This window comes from Ostrinia nubilalis, chromosome 1, assembly GCF_963855985.1.
Source record: "Ostrinia nubilalis chromosome 1, ilOstNubi1.1, whole genome shotgun sequence".
In the NCBI taxonomy this organism is placed as follows: domain Eukaryota; kingdom Metazoa; phylum Arthropoda; class Insecta; order Lepidoptera; family Crambidae; genus Ostrinia; species Ostrinia nubilalis.
This window is the reverse complement of record NC_087088.1, coordinates 17,311,067-17,331,602: the sequence shown is the minus strand read 5'-3', so window position 1 is coordinate 17,331,602 and position 20,536 is coordinate 17,311,067. Positions and strand designations below refer to the sequence as shown.

The 20,536-nt window shown below is 38.7% G+C and overlaps 5 protein-coding genes across 6 annotated transcripts; 4 read left to right on the top strand and 1 right to left on the bottom strand.

Annotated features, from left to right (window-relative positions):
• The first annotated feature begins 47 nt into the window (after positions 1-47).
• LOC135074333 (calcium permeable stress-gated cation channel 1) lies at positions 48-7,210 on the top strand. The gene has a single exon (XM_063968593.1). The coding sequence runs from the start codon at positions 267-269 to the stop codon at positions 2,484-2,486; it is 2,220 nt and encodes a 739-aa protein (XP_063824663.1). The 5' UTR covers positions 48-266; the 3' UTR covers positions 2,487-7,210.
• A 783-nt stretch (positions 7,211-7,993) lies between these two features.
• On the bottom strand, positions 7,994-9,820 carry LOC135076464 (translocon-associated protein subunit beta). Of its 2 annotated transcripts, none has more exons than XM_063970932.1 (3): positions 9,745-9,820; positions 9,219-9,595; positions 7,994-8,500 (listed from the first exon to the last, which is right to left on the bottom strand). In XM_063970932.1, the coding sequence occupies exons 2-3, from the start codon at positions 9,588-9,590 to the stop codon at positions 8,300-8,302; spliced, it is 573 nt and encodes a 190-aa protein (XP_063827002.1). In that variant the 5' UTR covers positions 9,591-9,595; positions 9,745-9,820; the 3' UTR covers positions 7,994-8,299. The 2 variants fall into 2 exon arrangements, with proteins under 2 accessions (XP_063827002.1, XP_063827008.1); XM_063970938.1 differs by having other exon boundaries at positions 9,219-9,616; positions 9,745-9,808.
• Positions 9,821-10,093: 273 nt separating this feature from the next.
• Positions 10,094-10,696, top strand: LOC135074297 (protein POLR1D-like). Its single transcript, XM_063968578.1, has 2 exons — positions 10,094-10,339; positions 10,441-10,696. The coding sequence occupies exons 1-2, from the start codon at positions 10,272-10,274 to the stop codon at positions 10,694-10,696; spliced, it is 324 nt and encodes a 107-aa protein (XP_063824648.1). The 5' UTR covers positions 10,094-10,271.
• Position 10,697: 1 nt separating this feature from the next.
• On the top strand, positions 10,698-13,107 carry LOC135074287 (centromere/kinetochore protein zw10 homolog). The gene is made up of 2 exons (XM_063968570.1): positions 10,698-12,207; positions 12,857-13,107. The coding sequence occupies exons 1-2, from the start codon at positions 10,698-10,700 to the stop codon at positions 13,090-13,092; spliced, it is 1,746 nt and encodes a 581-aa protein (XP_063824640.1). The 3' UTR covers positions 13,093-13,107.
• Positions 13,108-14,910: 1,803 nt separating this feature from the next.
• Positions 14,911-17,562, top strand: LOC135076454 (centromere/kinetochore protein zw10-like). The gene is made up of 4 exons (XM_063970922.1): positions 14,911-15,104; positions 15,842-15,971; positions 16,661-16,802; positions 17,284-17,562. Exons 1-4 carry the CDS (start codon positions 15,059-15,061, stop codon positions 17,497-17,499), a joined length of 534 nt encoding a protein of 177 aa, XP_063826992.1. The 5' UTR covers positions 14,911-15,058; the 3' UTR covers positions 17,500-17,562.
• Positions 17,563-20,536: the final 2,974 nt, after the last annotated feature.

The window sequence follows — 20,536 nt, the reverse complement described above, 5'->3', positions numbered from 1 at the left end:
ATATCTATGGAGTGCCGTCTCTTACTCTTTTATGCTCTTTGACAAAGACAGACGGCCAGTGAAACGTCATTTCTATTTCGCTTGTGTGTTGTAGATTATTTTGTAATTATTACTAGAATTTGGACTACTTCCGATAAAATTTTATAGAACACTATCAAAAGTGAATGCTAAAAATATTCATATTTGTGCCTGTAAAGATTTCGTGTATGCCCATTATGTGAGTACTTTCTCTTTTTGTGGCTGACTGATTGTGTTGCGACATCAAGATGGATTTTAGCAGTTTTACGGACGATATATTCGCACCTACGAATACATCCAACGGTACAGACGAAGGCTGCATGATCATAAATTCGACATCAAAGATTTTATTCTTCGGTTACAACGGGATTCCTCAAACGCTGATTCTCAACTTGATTTCATGGTCATGTTTGATATTGTTGTTCTCCGTTTTACGCCGAACCGCCTGGAACTATGGGCGGATGGCGCTTGTGCAGCGGACAAAGAGTCGGTGGACCAACTTGTTCTACCGCGGCGGGGACGGCGACGCGCTCGTGCGGCGGAGGAGCGCCGACGAGACCGCGAGCATAGACGAGGGCTTCTTCACATGGCTCCCGGCCGTCTTCAGGCTGACGCGCGAGCAAGTGCTCGCCAAGTGTGGGCCTGATGCAGTCCATTACCTCTCATTCCAGAGGCATGCCATCACGCTCATGTTTATCATCACCATCATATCCATTGGAATCATCTTGCCTATAAATTTTACGGGCAATCTCCAAGGAGACATGGGCTTCAGTAAAACGACTCTCAGTAACCTGAATGGGAGATCTTATTGGCTTTGGGTGCATACTTTAATAAGCATAGCGTTTCTACCTATGTCAGTGTTGATTATGAGGAGATGCACCGGGCGAAAACCTGTGCCCACATCATTGACGGGCACTATTATGATCACCAACATAGCAAGGGCTGATCGAAACGAATCGACAATTAGAGCTTACTTTGCTCATAATTTCCCACATATTCAAATAGTTGACCTTCGCCTGGCTTATAACATCAACAAACTGAATGAAGTTCAAGAAAAGAAGGATATGGTGACAGAAGCTCTGGTGTATAGTGACCAATACTTCAAGAAGACAGGAAAACGCATCACTGTCCGGACTGGCCTCTGTGGGCCACATGTAGATGCACTGGAGTTTTATACAAATGAAGAGAAGAGACTGAAAGATGAAGCTAAACGATGCCGCGCCATGGTACTTAATGATCCACTGGGTATTGCCTTTTTAACCTTGCCATCATACCAGTTAGCTGAACATGTTATCAATAACTTTAGCTTGCACCGAGGTTGGGTTCTATCACATGCCACTAACCCAGCAGATATCATTTGGGAGAATTTAAGTGTACAACCTGGTGTCTGGTACATCAAGGCTATCTTTGTTAATCTGTTCTTATTCCTTGTACTATTCTTCCTTACAACTCCAGCAATTATAGTAAATCTGTTCAACACTCTATTTGTGAAATTGGACACACAAAAAGGGAGCAGTGTGGTCTTTGAATTCCTGCCAACCCTATTGCTTTGGACCATGGCTGCTGTGATGCCAGCTATAGTAGCTTTTTCTGATAAGTTTCTGTCTCACTGGACAAAGTCCCAGCAAAATTACTCTATTATGACAAAAACTGTTTCTTTCTTATTGTTGATGACCCTGATCCTGCCTTCATTGGGTCTGGCTAGTGCAGAAGCATTTGTTAGGTGGACTTTGCATCATGAAAATGATACGATGCGGTGGGACTGCGTCTTTCTTGCCGACAAGGGCGCCTTCTTCATAAATTATGTCATCACCTCGGGTTTTATTGGTACCGCGTTGGAACTGATACGCTTTCCGGAGCTCTTTCTGTACGTTTGGTATCTTCTTCATTCAAAGTCGAAGGCCGAAAAGAGTTACGTGAAGAAGGCTATACTCTACGAGTTCCCGTTCGGCGTCCACTACGCATGGAGCCTCGCAATATTCTCGATTTCGATGGTTTACAGTCTAGCTTGTCCCTTGATTGCGCCTTTCGGCCTGATCTACATGGTATTGAAGCACATCGGTGACAAACATAACTTGTACTTCGCCTATGGGCCTAGTGATATGAGCGGGGTGGGCGGAGGCAGGATTCATTCGACGGCCGTGAGACTGATTCGCATCTCTGTGTTGTTGCTGCTAATTAACATGGCAGCCTGGGCGGGATTGCGGGCAGGTTTCGAGGCTAGGACGATCATTTTGGTGATGGCTTCTATTGTAGCATTCGGAACATTCTTGCTTCTGAGTCCGTTCCCAAGTTGCACTCCTCCCGCGCCGCTGCAGGAGGAGTCCACTGTTAGGTTCCCCGAATATGTCGCCCCGGCGCTAACAAAACCCCTTGACTCCCCAATGAGCACCCCTACCACACCTGACTATGGGGCATCCTCTCCTACAACCATCCAATCCTACAGTCCGGACCCGATAAACATTTAAACTATGATTCCTTTGGAATTAGGATCCTACACTGACGCGTCTGCAGCTTAGTAAAAAATTAGTACTAATCTGCATTTCGGGAATTATAATACCTAATCTAGCGATAAACGACATTCACTGATAAGGTTTTGTTTGTTATTTTATTATGTTAATGGAAATGTGTAAATATTGCAATATTTTTATATATTTATGATAGGGATTTATTGTCGCTATAATCCTTCATATTTAATGTGCAAAAGACGACAGCTATTAATAACTGCGCGCATGCAATATGAAAGATCTCTTCTATATTTTTTATCTCGTAAATATTTTAATATATTATTTCATTTAAGTATCGATTTAGTTTAGTGTTTGCCGATTTTAACGCCTTTTTATTAATTTATTTTATTCCGTGGTAATAAAATTTATTTATCATAATAATTTAATAATGTATTATGTCAAACATCGATGTGTATTTTGTTCTTTTCGATATATTTTTTTAAATAAAACAATACACGATAACATAATGTTAATGGCACCTTAATTTTTAGTTTATCGCGTGATAATTGATTAGTCATTATTAATATTAATATCATTGATATGATGTGTAGTCCACACAGCACATGTCGTGTGTGATGTAAATGAATGAATAAATGTTCTTATTTTCTATACAAACTTTTAATTACCTTTAACATAGTGACACAAGAAGTAGTTAGTGTAGGTCATCAACTACTTACATTATCACCTGACTACAAACTAGGATGGACTGTAAAATGCCTATTAATTATGTATTTGTAGATCACGTTTATAGTGAAGGAAAAATTACATAATGTAAAATACCTAAGTATAATCTGAAAACGTGGTGTACCGCACTTCATTACACGCACGTGTGTGACATACTGAAGACTATTATTGAAGACTTAACCGCGAAGTGTAAATCAATATTCTCCAATAACGTTGATTTTCAAATGTTTGATGACCGCAATTCACCGTACTATCAGTTTGTTATGAGTACTTATGATAGGTACAAATTAATAAATATGCTATGTGGGACGGGCAGGGCATAAGTACCTAGGTACCTAGTTAAAATTAATTACTATTAAATGCCTTCATTATCTTGCCTAATTAATGAACAAGGAAACAATGTATTTTAATATAAATACTAACAATGTAAACGACAATCTGAAATAATGAACGAATTAGTATGTAGATTTAAAATTAATTGGGTAATTTATTAGGATAGGACCACCATGCCGTTAATAAAAGCACGTAATTTCGTTATTGTAATATCTGATCAAGAAGTAGGTACTTTCTAATCGATCTAACTAAAAGAAGTTTTGCTGAACATTCTGCACGCTTCTCTTATCAAATAACTTTATAATCACCAGATAAAATAATTCTTTTATGTGGGTTTGAAACGTTTTTTTCAGCTTTTTATCTGAACGAATAGGGAAAACCATATTATGTTAGTCATTAGCGAAGATTTCTTTAGTCCGTCCTTCCTTTTACATGTTGTTTGTCCCTATTTATGAGTGAGTGGACGTCGAAGTTCATGCATTCCCGCATCCGTTTCATTTGTCAGATCCATTGTCATCTCATTATCACAAACCTATGGCTTTAAGTAGCCACATGTATCGTGAATCAACGCGTGTTTATTAGCAAATATAGTGACATCATCATTCCGTTCACAACTAAATCGTGTTGAATTGAACCACCTGCTTAAATAAGCTCTGCCATCATTTTCTCATCAGGCTGGTTAGTGGATTGCTGAAGGGCTGTGTGTGCGTGACATCAAGAGGAGGCTAGTTTTTATGATTCACGTCTTTTGCTTGCCCTTTAATGTAAATGTATTAATTAATGTATAATATCTCACTGGTTGACCATGTTTGTATTGAATGTCAAGTGACTCTTAACAATAACAAACATGCCACATACGTAGTTAGTCCGTTATTCTTGTATTCTTCTAATGCAATTTTCTGTGGACGATATGCTTGTTCACACTGCGGATTTAAGTACGTTTGTTGTTTTCAATTTGTGGTTAAGGAAAGTGCAATAGGATCTAATTTACACAAGTTTGAGATACCTAAACACTTACATAGAGCCACTAGAGTTCTGCGATTTAATATCATTTTTGAAAATTTAGCTACATAGAAATAGATCAATCAGACTTGTAATAAATAAGTTCTATTGTGCATACCTAGAACACTGCTTCTCGTTTCTAAATCACCCTTATAATTATACCAACTGTATTTCTACAATATCGCTTGAACGTTGACTGGTAGAGTACGTAACGCCTTTTGTACCTGTTTTTGTGCAATATGAAGAGGGCATAAACCTCTATTAGTTGATTTCATTCCATTTACTTATTTATTTTAATTTTGTGTTATGTGTGGATAATTGTATTCTGTAAATTAGTTTTAGCGTAATTGATGTATTAACAAACCGGTTTTCTTAAATTTATGTAACGTCGACAGCACATCAGTATAAAACATTTTTGTGGCTAAATGATACCAAATACAAGTACCTATTTAAGATGTTGTCACAGAGTTTACCTTGATGTGTGGTTGTCCGTAACTTTACTAACTATGTTAGTAATTAAAATGTGTTGGCAACGACTTTAGTTTCTGTTGGATTTTATGTGACGTTATCAATTGATTTTGTAGTAGTAGACTATCTAAATCAAAGTTTAGGGACCACAAGTGCGTAAAGGTGACACAACAAACATTTAATGAGGTTCATTCAACTTGTGTTTTGATTGATAATAATAAACTATCTGTAAACGCAGTATCTCTAGCGTTGAGATAATATCTCGTCGGTATCCTTCCGTTTGGCCAAATTACTTTTCGCCAAATTTCACTTCGCAAACAACTTATCGCCAAAGTTTCATTTCCCAAATGAACTTTTAGCAACTGTACTTTTCGCAACTAATTCATTTGGTCAAATTATCATTTGGCCAAATTTTACTTGGCAAATGTTTATATAGCAAATGTTTTATGTTGCCAAATATTGTATCCCAAATAATTTGTTTGGTCAAATTGACACTTCACATACTTACCCACCGTTACCCACAACACAAATCAAAGTATAAGGCACATGATCATGGTTTTCACAAGAATTTTATGTAAAACATTGCAGGAAATAGTATGGTTGCAAAAAGTAGGTATTACAGAAAAAAGTAGATTAGGTTAGGTTAGAACAGTGACCCTTAATGCTAGAATCTCCCCTATTGTTAATGAATCGTTTGGAAATTTCCATAAAAAGAATGAAATAAGGAAATTAATATAGAAAAAAAATTATATTAACTACCCACTAAACAAAATAATAACCACAAGCTAATTTGTATCCATTCTATGCACCAATCAAATTATTTTGTAAATAGTTTATCGTGAATAATTTTTGCCTAATGAAACATTTGGCAAACCATACTTTGCCAAACAATAATTTGCTAAACAATAATATGCCAAAAACAACATTTGCGAATTAAAAGTTTGCAATAAGTTGCTTTGCCAAATAAGAATTTGCCAAATGAAAATTTGCGAAACGTTGTTTGCGATGTGATAATTTGGGAAACGTTTTTTGGCCAAACATTAGTAATCCTATCTCGTCGAACTTATAAACAATTGAAAATCATAATTTACTCTTTAGTTTTCTTTTGTCGGCAGCTAGAATACAAGTTACCTACAACTATTAATTTCGGCCTGAGTTTCCCTATTTGTGTTACTACCTCATTATCGGATCGTAAAAAATGACGTACCTATTGATAACTGAAAGTGATTGTGACGAGTCTTGAAAGGATCGTAGTATTTTTCAAGACGCTGTAGATTTGCGATTCGAGGAACCGGGGATAGGAGTTCACAAATTCAATTTCGAGATCGCTTAGGTAGCTTTATAAAGAATTTTAATTTATCAAAAAAGCTCTATAAAGTAGAGCGTTCCTTGCTCTACCTCAAGCTCAACCCAGTGCTTATTCAGTGCAGCTTTAATTCAGAAAAAAAGTAATTTAATCGTGGGTTTTATAAAATTAATAGCCTGAAACTGTATTTACTGTCCATTTAGTGCAATTTTTCAGTGGGTGCGAGTTCAATCTGTGATTCATTCACTGTTATTCTTCAGAATTGATAAAATAATTACTTATAAATTCGCACTTTTAACACTTTGCGTCACTGAGTAAATTCATTCTAACTTCATATTCATGATGTGAAACGATAAAAAGAGTGAATTTATCAACTTCTTATGTTATATGAAACTATTCTTTGATTCTCACAGCAAATTAAAGAAATGTTTTCAACTTACAGTCATTTCGTATGTTCCGTTCTAAATTAGTTTCAACCTTTACAAAACTACTAAAATACCTACGTTACATTTTACATTCGCGGAATGATGACGGTATCCGAAGTCTGAAAATGCTAAATTCGTCAGGCGTTGATGTGATGAAGGATATTCATCGATTTACTACAACATATTTTTGTTTTTCACATGTTTATTATTGCAATGCTTTCTTTTTGTATTGATGCTTTAAATCATAGTATTTTTTTATCTTAACTTACCTAAAATACCTACAACTAAAATTGTCTTTCTTCTAATGCTGTATCAATTTACAAACATTTTAATTTTTGTTATGTAGTCCAGTTGTGTGTAGGTAAATAAGCTTTTATTAATTTTTTTTTTTTTTTATGCTAGCCAAGGCAGGTATTTGACCGCAATCGCACCTGTTATTATGTTTTAAATAAATTGTTTTGTATCTATTTTCTGTGTTTCATTGACCGATTCGCACGTTTTCTGGTGCAGAAACAAACAGTAAGTAAACTGTTACCTAACGGTTACGTGACTCGTAATGATAAATTATTGAGTAGGGCGATTTTAATTGTTCATAGATATTTAATGATTAATGAAGTTCAATCGTAACTAATATTATTTAGCGACCGTGTGGTAAACGCTACACCCTCGTGGCTAACTGACTGTCTCCCAGATCTCCCGCTCTATTCCCAGGGGAGAGTGGTGGCACTCAAAAGATTCAAAGGACATCTTGCAAGCCTTGTTAAAACAAATTACCTAATATCCGAAAAGAAATAATAATATGACAGAATCATAACTTTTCTTTGAAGTTTGTTCATTAGGGGTACCGCGCGGCCCGATCGTGCTCATAAAATAATTTGACCATGCAGATTAACGAATAAATATTAAATTAAGTTCTAAATATCTAGTAGTCAGTGGCGGATTTACCAGCAGGCTGAGTAGGCTAAGCCTAGAGCGGCAAAATTTTAAACTTTTCCTGGCCTGGGTCAATGGAATCGACACTAGCGCCGCCATTGCGAAGGTTTGTAGGAAGGTAGATAAGTCTGCCACAATCACCCCGGGCCCCGTCGCCAATCCATTCGCAGATGACTCCATGCTCTTACTTCACCCGATGATAGACAGTGTAACAATTATTATTAGCAATAGCATTAAGAGTGCAAAGTGCAGAAATGCAATAGCGACGACGCCATAGACGTAGTGACTACTCGGGTCCTTGTATTAAAACAAAAAAATAAAAATTGTCTTTTTATTGTTCATATAAATTATTAACAAAGATGTAGATGAACGACAACTAATGGTTTAAGGTGAAAATTGACACTGCAAATGTAACAAGCATTACCTAGTATTTGATCCACAACACAATCATACCAAAAATGCATTGCATATAAATCTATCCTTACAGTATCTGTAACAATAAATGAGGACTTGTTTTTGAAAATAATTAATAACATCACTCATTAGACCCTAAGCTTATAATAAAATTGACTAATTGCGTATTACATTGGCAGTGGCTTTGCTATCTAACTACAGTAATTCAACTAATGAGTCTTCTTATGTTTCGCGAGCTTTTCGTATTTGCTCTTGGAGGTGAACCAGAGTCCGAAGGGTATGGCGAGAGAGGGCAGGGTCATGACTGCGAACGCGGCCCAGTCCAGGATGTGGGATGAGAACTTGCGGTCGTAGTCTTTGAAAGCGACGATGGCGCCCTCTCCTGGGGAACTGCTGATGGCATATTGGACCTGGAAAGAAAAAAATATCATTATTAGCAATGTTTAATAATTTGTTTGTATGATCTGCAAAATAGAATTAGTTTACAGGCTGCAGAATTGCATACAAATATTCATAAGTAAATAGATTTCAATTGTTGAAAATCTAAACTTAGATTTTTGCTAAATTAATGCCCGTTTTCACCATCAATCCCTAATTTTTACGTGACACATAACAGGAATTTCGTTTTCATAGGGGTCACTTAAAAATTAGGTATTGATGGTGAAAATGGACATAAGTGTCTCTTGAAAGTGCAGGAGGATAAATTGAAAATAAAATATAAGGAAAAATAAAGTAGTTCTCTTGTGTTGTTGTTTGTATATTATCAACAAGAGATTTGACAAGCACTTTGTAGATTAGCAATAACACAATAACTTATCTTACACGTACTTTGATAGCACCTATTTTTATTTGTTTGCATTGATTATTAGGTTTGAATTTAACTGTGCAATTTGATTTGCCTTTGATATTTTTTTTTGACATGGACTCATTCATAATTCAAACAATTTTATTTCAAGATTATATCAATATTGCCATTTTGTGATTCGACCCGTGAAGTGTACAATTATTAGGTACTGTCATCACAACTTTAAAAACCATCTACTTATAGAAGTTATTGTACTATTTGTTTGTTATCACACCATATGTGCTAGTTTGTTGTGGAAGAATGTCAACAAAATATGTTCTTACCTCTGTGGCATCTTCACTGGGCTTGTATGTGACTTCGGCGGCGGTGAAGTTGAAGTATCCGTATCGGTTGGAGCGCACGGTGACGACGTGCGAGACATTGGCTTGGGGCGCGATGCGCTCGATCTGCGCCGTCAGCTGCCCACCCACCACCGAGAACACATCCGGATGGAACCCGTTGTCCACCAGCTTCACGTCTACCGCCGGCGCTGTGCCCACGTTGTACAGCGTATACTTCACCAAAATATCCATATTCTCAACCAAGTACTTGTTCAATACGTGTTTCGACACCAGCAACCTCGCTGCGGTCGGCTCGTCGTCGGCCATCGCCGCGGCGGCCACTATGAGGATCAGCGACAACAGTTTCGCAGCCATTCTGTCTGGAAAACGGGAAAGAAACACTGAAAACCAATTCGACTTTTCACAAGTTGTTAAACCGAATTTAATGAATTAAATACTAGCGTTTGTGTCGTCAAAAGTGATATATTAGTTTAAGTAAAATGTAAGGATTCATAAATATTAAAATTACCTTATTGAATGCCTATTTTAACAAATTAAAACCAAATTGCAAGAGAAAGATCGACTTTTACCAAATGACAGGACGACAGGTATTCGTACGTGGCTGACGTTTATTGACGTTTCGCTCCACGCGTCCAGAATCATTGCCAGTTTTGCCAAATTTCGTGAAAAATTACAGTTACAAGCACGATCACGTAATTTTTATTAGAATTGCATAAAAAAATGTTTCACCGCTTTAGTTAAATAAAAATTTTGCACATACCTAGATTATGAATTAAATTAGAAACTTTACAAAATGAGATATTAATTGATAATATGCATTATAAAATAACACTGTATTTTTACAAAAAATCAAGCTAAATTGAACGCATGTTTGTATATGTCAAAAATACGTGTTTGTTTTCGTGCTTCACGAATTTCACGATTCTGAAAAGATTCGAAAAATGGTCTTCTTGGCGATTATTCGCCTTAATTAGTAATTAATAAGTCTTTAATTTAGTGAATAAATATTAGAGAATAAACGCACTAAACCAAACTATGTCAGATAAAGAAGATTCTACCAAAAATTTTGATAAAAAGGTGCTAGATGACGAAGCATTAGAAAAGTATGTTTTAAACAGATAGAGCTTGATATTTGAAAGAAAAATTGAAGTGTTTACCGTTCTTGTGCTATAAATCTACTATAAACGTGATAAAATCATTTCAGACTGGCTGTTGAAGAGTTAATGCGGGAAGCTGTCCAAGGCGCCGCCAGAGCCGAATTAGTGGGTCCCTCCGGCTGGATTAAAGCTCCACAACAAAAAACCAATAAACGCTTCCTCGTCAACACGCTGCGGAATGCAGTGAGCTCCAACAAATACCATCATTCCAAAACCTACAAACGTTCTCTTAGCAAATCACCAAAGCGTGAATCTTACCCTAAACCCACCATTAAAAAGGACAAATCGAAGAAAAAGCACTAAGATGGCTGAATACGACGTACAGAGTATGTTAAATAATATATTTGATATCGACGATTTGAATACCTGGAAACCATCGGAAAAAATTCTTCTTGTAATTAAGGAAATAGACACAATTAAAAATGATATAAAAACCTTTTTGGGTAATAGTGATCATCATTTAGATGCAATTTTGAAGGAGAGTCATGAGTTGACACAGGAGAGCAAGTCTGTGGTAGATGACATGGAACAATGTAGACAAGAAATCGAACAAGAAACTATGGCTGAAGTACTTCGATCTATCGAAAGCCATGACTATATCACTAAGGAGTTACAGTCTGTTGAGTTTGCATTAAATATTGTAAGTGATGTGTTGCAATGTGGCAAGTATGTGAAGGAGTTCGAGGACGGTCGGCAGGCATCAAGCTTTACCCGTGCCGTCGAAGCAGTATATGATTTACTGCAGTACATTGAATTGCCTGCTGAAGGCTTTAAAGATCTCGATTTATACAGCAATACAAGGCACACCGGCCAACTAATTTTAGATAATTTACTTCATGATTTATATGCCGAGTGGGATAGATTAGTTGTTACTGATGTCAAAACTGGTAATCGTAGGACTATTGTTAACATTACTCTTAACTTAGATGATTCAAGGATCGTATCTGATATCTTGAATGCTCTAGAAAAGAGCAAGAAACTGGCTGAAAAGGTAACTGCATTTTCACAGTTTCTAATGAAGGATGTAATTCAACCCATCATTAATAATGAGTGCGTCGTTTTTGCTGAGACGGATGAGTTTATGAATGTTACTATTAATCATAAACCAGATTTCAAACCTACCTATGATGCAGTCATTGCCAATTTAAGACTGCTGTTCCATTACCTCAGTAACAAGCTCAATTTTGAATTCAGAAGGGACATGACCCTAATGAAAATGATTGGGTCTCAGCTAAGTGTTGAGTTTAGGGACCTCTTGGTGAAGGATTGTCTCATTCACACAATACCAAATAACATTAACGAGCTTCAGACCTATGGCGTAATTACATCAGAAATTGAAAATTTCCAGCATTTCTTAGCTATGCTTAAATTTTTCCCTGATGAGAATTTCTCAATATTGGAATATGTTAATAATATTGATGTTCTCTTTGCTGACAAGTCAAGTCAGTACTTCTTGGAGTCAGCCCGTCAGATAATGCTCAAAGATTTGAGTGTGACCATGTCAATTGGTGTTGAAAATATACCAGAAGACAATGCAGGGTCCAGCTCAGCACCTGATGAGAGTCTGGCAGAAGCACTAAAGATATTGGATAAGACGATTCCAAAGAGTCTGTTCTACTTCCCAAGGTGCATGATATCTAGAACAGCCCAAGAGCTGCTGGATCTGGTGTATGTGATGATGGAGCAAGCAGTTCAATGCTCGGATGTGGTGTCCAAGAAATTGTACAACACTACTCGCCTAGTCTTTGAAATGTATGATGCAGTTGTTCCTTATCACCATGAAAAGTACTTGCAGACTATACCCCAGTATGTAGGTAGGTGGTGTTCTCTTTGGCCGCGTATCCACTAGAATGCAAAGCAAGTGGTGACGCTGCCTCAATCTGCGGAAAAAAAGGCAAATGCGTCGCCGCGAGCCGAGCATTGGTGTATCTAAAGTTCTTTTTCGGGGGGGGCCAGGCCCCCCTATCATATTCAAATCAGTAGCCAACATTCCTTGCACCAGACCATTGATGGAGTAAATAGACGGGGGGGCCGTGCCATCCCGGCCCCCCCGCTATACAGGGTGTTAGGTAAATGGGTATATGAGCCGACACTAGCCTATGTTAACATGGGCATATAAATGGTATGGTGAAGTCAGAAAATTGATATCTTCATTTTAATTATTTTAATTTTCATACAAATCGGACTTTATAAAATTTATTTTGTATGAAAAATAAAAAAAATAAAATGATGATATTAAATTTCTGACTTCACCATACCATTTATATTGCCATGTTAACATGGGCTAGTGTCGGCTCATATACCCATTTACCTAACACCCTGTATACGCGCATAGAGTCAAGCCATATTGTGTCGCTCGGCTCGAGGCTGCCTTTAGTGGATACGCGAACTAACATTTCACTTTCAAATAATTAAGAAACTCCAATATCACCCATATTTGACCACCATTGAACAACATTGCAGCTTTGTTCCACAACAACTGCATGTACCTCGCGCACAACCTGCAAACGTTCGGGGACAAGTGGCTGATCCTGATGGAGGGCCGGGAGCTGGACTACCCCATCAGCTTCGTGGACCTGGTGCCGCGCCTGCGCGAGCTGGGCTGCCGGCACCTCGCCGCGCACATGCAGCAGCAGCGGAAGCAGATCCTCGACAACATCAGGTCCTCGGGTGAGTGCCACACTGATCTTTCCTACTAAAGTCCGGTCACCAAGCACGTAGATTTTCGTCCAATGACCCCAAGCTACCCATCCTTATCGCGTTGCGAATGTGCGACGGTCGGCCGCAGTGAGTGTGCGAGCGCGACAGCAATATGATTACGCGCGAGCGATAAGGATGGGTAGCTTGGGGTTATTGGACGGAATTCTACGTGCTCGGCGACCGGACTTTAGTACACCCTTCCACCAAAGCTACATGCAGTAACAGAGAGTAGATCCTTGCGTGAATGAGATACATTTACCTTTCCAACATTTTACCACCATTTAGCCGGTGCGGAAGGCATTCTTGGCCGCATACAAAGCAAATCCTGGACAACATCTGGTCATCTGATGAATGAGATACATTATGCCTGATCTTTGGTAGCATATGTTTTTAGCTTTAAAAAACTGGTGCGAAAATTCTTGCATGTATGCAGCAGCAGAAGAAACAACCTTGATCCTGGAAAACATCAGATCCTAGGGTGAGTGAGGTACATTACAGTTTCGTTCCACAACAAACTGCATCTCGCGCACAACCTGCAAACGTTCGGGGACAAGTGGCTGATCCTGATGGAGGGCCGGGAGCTGGACTACCCCATCAGCTTCGTGGACCTGGTGCCGCGCCTGCGCGAGCTGGGCTGCCGGCACCTCGCCGCGCACATGCAGCAGCAGCGGAAGCAGATCCTCGACAACATCAGGTCCTCGGGTCAGTGAGCTTTGAATAGCTGGTGTAGATAGTACTTACACCACTCAGCTATAAAAGCCTGGTGCAGTTGCATGAAGAAGAAGAATCAGATCCTCGACAACATCAGGTCCTCGGGTGAGTGCCACACTGATCTTTACTACTAAAGTCCGGTCACCAAGCACGTAGATTTTCGACCAATGACCCCAAGCTACCCATCCTTATCGCGTCGCGAATGTGCGACGGTCGGCCGCAGTGAGTGTGCGAGCGCGACAGCAATATGATAAGGATGGGTAGCTTGGGGTTATTGGACGGAATTCTACGTGCTCGGTGACCGGACTTTAGTACAGCCTTCCACCAAAGCTACATGCAGTAGCAGAGAGTAGATCCTTGCGTGAATGAGATACATTTACCTTTCCAACATTTTACCACCATTTAGCTGGTGCGGAAGCATTCTTGGCCGCAAACAAAGCAGATCCTGGACAACATTTGGTCATCTGATGAATGAGATATATTATGCCTGATCTTTAGTTAGTATAGGCTTTTAGCTTGAAAAAACTGGTGCGAAAATTCTTGCATGTATGCAGCAACAGAAGAAACAACCTTGATCCTGGAAAACATCAGATCCTAGGGTGAGTGAGATACATTAAAGCTTCGTTCCACAACAAACTGCATCTCGCTCAAAACCTGCAAACGTTCGGGGACAAGTGGCTGATCCTGATGGAGGGCCGGGAGCTGGACTACCCCATCAGCTTCGTGGACCTGGTGCCGCGCCTGCGCGAGCTGGGCTGCCGGCACCTCGCCGCGCACATGCAGCAGCAGCGGAAGCAGATCCTCGACAACATCAGGTCCTCGGGTGAGTGCCACACTGATCTTTACTACTAAAGTCCGGTCACCAAGCACGTAGATTTTCGTCCAATGACCCCAAGCTACTCATCCTTATCGCGAATGTGCGACGGTCGGCCGCAGTGAGTGTGCGAGCGCGACAGCGATAAGGATGGGTAGCTTGGGGTTATTGGACGGAATTCTACGTGCTCGGTGACCGGACTTTAGTACACCCTTCCACCAAAGCTATAAGCTTTAAAAACTGGCTACATGCAGTAGCAGAGAGAGATCCTTGTGTGAATGAGATACATTTACCTTTCCAACATTTTACCACCATTTAGCTGGTGCGGAAGCATTCTTGGCCGCATACAAAGCAGATCCTGGACAACATTTGGTCATCTGATGAATGAGAATACATTATGCCTGATCTTCAGTTAGTATAATTCTTTCTTCGCCGCGCACATGCAGCAGCAGCGGAAGCAGATCCTCGACAACATCAGGTCCTCGGGTGAGTGAGCTTTGAATAACTGGTGTAGATAGTACTTACACCACTCGGCTTTAAAAACCTGGTGCAGAAATTTTTGCATGATTCCAGCAATAAAAGAATCAGATCCTCGACAACATCAGGTCCTCGGGTGAGTGCCGTACTGATCCTTACTACTACACCCTTCCACCAAAGCTGTAAGCTTTGAAAAACTGGTACAGTAAGAACTTTATCCTGTGGACCTCTTTCGGTTGAAACAGATGATATTGCTTCAAAATCAACAGCACTGATCAGACTATAGTGTAGTCACTACAGACACAGAATAATAATAAGTACTACGTACTACAGACTAAACTACAGTCTGATGTATGTGTTGTACTGTTGTTACCATTTTTGCTAGAAAACTCAGCGCTGAATTTCCGCCTAGACCTAGAAGGCCCGGGCCTAGGGGCCCTCGGTGGCGAAACCTTCACATAAGCTGAAAAGAGTCTGGCTTACCTTATTAAAGTTTTTTTTAGAGATGTAGGAGCCCCCTCCACCTAAATGCCAAGTGCCTACGGGTCCCGTGGCCGGTGGGCCGACGACATCATAAAGGTAGCAGGAAGGCGCTGGACTCAGGCCGCTATCAACCGGGTAACATGGAAAGCATTGGGGGCGGCCTATGTTCAGCAGTAGACGTTTTATGGCTGAGATGATGATGATGATGACTACGGGTCCCGGGTCTCTTAGTCCGGCACTGAGAAAACTACTACTCTGTGCAGATCTGAACTGCATCGTGGTGAAGGACGTCCTCGGCGACAACGCGGAGGCGGCCGTGCGTCAGTGCCTGCGCCAGCTGCACCTGCTCAAGAACGTCTGGGTCGGCATCCTGCCCAACAACGTCTTCACCAAGTAAGGGGTTTGACGCAGACAACAGACAGTAACATTCGCATTTCGTCACAAATTAAAAAAATGGTTATTCAAAATGGTCACTGAGATATTTGTATAACATTTTCAACCTACAAGTTGAACTCTTTTTGTGAATGGAAGGCGATTTTGGGGAGCCTTTTTGGCGATGTACACAGTTATGTTTATATCGCATCGTTTATATTCTGACGATAATATGCTGATAATTTTGATTAATCTATATCATTCTTAAGTGCTGAAAGATGTTCTTCGGTCATCATCACATTTGAAGCAGTGACTTGCGTATGCTACGCATAAGCGATGCTAAGCGATGATGACATTGAATCTACCAAGAATGTTTTTGCTTTGTCTGTAAGGTCCTAAAAGCAATTTTCTATGTTGTGTCCAATCTTTACATGACCCAATATCCTATTTATATCTCTTTTAAAGTAGCTTAGCAATCTTATGTGGAGGTAAAGCTTCGGCCAAACCAACGCGTGAAGCTCGCGTGATAACGATCACTGCGCGTGTACAGATCGCCGCGACCATTGGCAGGACGTGTTGGTGTGAACTCATCGCTACAAATTCAAACACGACATCTGATCGACATCGCGCACCCAGGCTGCACGCGTTGATTTAGCTGAACCTTAAACTGTTGTCCTGTCAGCAAACTCAATCATTGCCTCCACTTGCAGGCTGATGTCAACTCTAGTCAACATGTTCGTTGAGGAGCTGATCCACCGCGTGTGCACGGTGGAGGACATCTCTATGGAGATGGCCAGCCAGCTCACCGACATGTATTCCGTCGTGGTGCAGAAGGCGCCGCAGCTGCTGCAGGTAGCATAGAGTATAGAGTAGTTGCAGACTTTGCCTTGTTTATGGTATTATAGAGCCTGATGATGATGCAGCCCCCCCCCCCCCCCCCCCCTGATGCTTTGAAGGAACTAATGCCCGTTTTCACCATCAATCCCTAATTTTTAAGTGAACCCTATGTAAACAAAATTCCTGTTATTTGTTACCATAGGGGTTACTTAAAAATTAGGGAGTGATGGTGAAAGCGGGCATTAGTCAATCTATCTGACCTAGAAAATCTGCCTTGCCCTCCTAGGCCAGAAGTTGGGTATGACTTGCCCCCCTCTAGGCCAGAAACTGGGTACGCCCATGCATCTCACTTGGACTCTTTCGTTCGTTCGTTTCAGCCAAATGACGTCCACTGCTGGACAAAGGCCTCCTCCAAGGTTTTCCACAATGCACACTTGGACTCTTTAATAGTGAAGATCTCCAATACACAAACCATATCCTCACTTCTTTTTTCCAGAGCCCATCCGACGTGGAAACCCACGTGGCATCCTGGACCAAGCTGTCCCTCCTGATCTTCGTCCTCGGCGGCTCCCTCAAAGACATCGAGGCGCACTGGCGCGACGGCACCGGCCCGCTGTCCGTGCACTTCCGCACCGAGGAGCTCCGCAGCCTCATCAAAGCCCTGTTCCAGAACACACAGTTCCGCGCCAACTTACTGGCCAAAATTAAGTAAACATGTAATCCCCAGTCATTTATGTATTTATTACCATTAATAAATATTGGTGTTATATGGTCATTTGAGTTTTATTTGAAATGATGGTTTTGCTGCTTAATGTAGAAATAGGTGGTTTTGAAACTAGGGTAGATAATCAAGTTCAAAATGTAGCACAAAGCCCATCGGGTGCTCACGTTCTGATTTTGTTACCGAATGGCAACATAATAAAATGCCTATAGCTTATTAAGAGCGTTGTAGCAAAAAGTTGGCGTTCGAATTTTAGGTTTTTATTGCTTGACGTCGCGTAGTGAGTGCGCAAACTGCATTTATCTGTACAATTTCAACGCTGCGTCGACTAAACGATCTTAATCCGTAGTTGTATCGTACCTAAGACAGTACATCATACATAATAATAAAGAAATAATGTATAATTTACCTATTTGATTTTTTCTCACATCAGACTTTTAGCAAAATCAAGTTACGTAATTAATGTATTTTTTACACTAGTAAATCCCGCGACAAGTTTTTAATCTTTAAATTGAGTAAAGTAATAAGTTGATGGGTTTGAAAGAATTTATGTTTTATTTTATTCTTTTTACAGCATCGAAAGCTTGTTTATGAAAAATATTTACTACCTATTTAAATTTTACTTGTGACTTTTTAGTTTTTATGATGCGGGATGGAAAAATTAAAATTTATTCTGATTTTGTGACGTTTCCGCACATAAATATGGATAGGTTAAATTAATAGAATGAAATGTATGAAAACAAGCGTGCCATTTTTTAAACGTTATCTATAATATCTGTGTCCATCAAAGAGCTCGTAACTAAACATCGTAAGCGCCATTCACATTATTATCTAAAAGTTAAATAATAAATATTTAGTTTTTGTAAATCTAAACAAGTCAGGAAATCAAAGAGGTAAATACTGATATCATTGTGATTTTATAGAATTTATTATTATAAACCACGGTCGTATAATGCTACAAAATCAGAGGTAACTTTAAGATTTTTATCCATAGAGCAAAATTTATCTAATCGTGTTATTAAACAGTTATCCCATTAGGTACACATGCGTTCTGTAATACAAACCCATCAAAAACAATACTTGTCAAAAAACCAAGTCTCACTACTTAGTTGTTCTACGGTAAAAAGTTGTGAGATCCATGTAATATCAAGTCCAGTCCAGGAAATCATTAACGTTTTACATAAATATATTGACTTGGCCATCGCATGAAAATACGTGTAAATTAAATTATTTAGTGCGAAATGAAACGAAATTTTGCATGCCTGTGTAGACATGCAAAATTTCAGCTCAATGGGAAAACGGGAAGTAAGTAAATTTTAAGTTGCAAGATTTTACAACTCCAGATGTCAAAGAAAATAAAAGCTTGTAGATAGCTTTACAAAGAAAAGAAAGATTTATGAAGAAATTAAAAAGTACTGTCTACGATACATTTGTTAGACCGTGTTGCACCGTCTTACTTTAACATTGACATCAAAATTTTGGATGTCAAAAATCTGTCTAACATAAAACACCGGTTATTGTCAGTTAGGGTCAAAGTTAGGTGGTGCATCTCAGCCTTAGTGTATTTTAATTAAATTTAATACAAATAAGGATGACGAAAATAATCGTTAAGTGATCTCACTCGAATATTTCTTATAGTAGGTATACAAGATGTCGAACAAATGGTTACTTACTGAAAAAGTGCTTCATGAGACCTAGCAAACGGCATCAATAATATGTTTAAGAACGAACTGAATCTATTCAAAAAACCTATATTTCCAGCTTTCATACATTTAATACAGTTACAAACAAACACGAAATCAATGGTTTCTGAGAATTCTGAGTGCCTTAATGCCGTCCCCTTTATCTGTTTATTTAGTATTTATTAATTAGTATCTCTTGATGATATTGTAGCAAGTTAAACCTAAAATCATGTTTTCCGTAAATAATTTAAATAAGAATGCAATTTACGAGTTTGTTGTTTGATCATTATATATTACTCAATTAAAAATTTAAATTTAAAAAATTAAAACTTCTAATATGGTAGGTATGGCTGGCGGCATACATTTAGTATGAAATTCGGAAACATTGAATTTTCGCATAGATCCAGTTTATTCTTTGACCTATTTATTGTTATTGTTTTAAAGAGCTCATGAAGCACTTACAGGAACAGTAAACAGTTTCTCGATATCTTGTATAATTAAAAATCAAGTGAAATCACTTATCGTTTCCACCCTGTACCTATACTTTTAAAAATAAACTCATTTTATACGTTCATTTGTATAAGTATCTACAATACAAATACCTAACCAACTTAGTTGACGTTTTATAAAACTATTTGTCTAAGTGGCATCGAGCGACCGCTGGTAGATTTGCCATTTACCTGACCTACCCCTTTATTACTAAACGTTTAATATCAGATGAATAGTTACGCACCAATTTCTTTCATTCAGTCGTCAGTAATTGAACTTTCGGAAAAACATGACGAAGCGTTGTGTGACCATCCAGACGCTATTCAACTTTTATTAGTAAGGAAGAGTATACAGTGTGAGTCACGTTAAAGTGTACATATGAAAATAAATGAAACTAGACCTATTTTTATCGACAAAAAAGAGGTCAAAAAATTTTTGAGATTTTTTTTTTATTTTTTATAGAATTTTTTTTCTTCCAATTACTTATTGTAAAGAAAACGTAATAACTTTTAAACTAAGCGGTATATCCTGATAAAATAAAAACAGTAATAATGCTAAATAATAGGCAATACTAAAAAAATACATAAAATACATTAAAAATTCCAACAAATAATAAAAAATGATACTTTTTGAAAAAAAACTGCTTTTAAATTCGTGTTTTTTTGGTTATTTGATAAATTTCTCCAAAAAATGCCCCTATAACAGGTAGTTTTTATTACTTTGTATTATTCTCTATCGTATTACCTTTGTAAAACCAAAAATAGCATGTCTCTATCCCTATCACAACATTTGCTATGATCGTTTGAACAAAGGCCTGCCACAACATTATTCTCCGTTACAGGTAGAGACAATTTTAA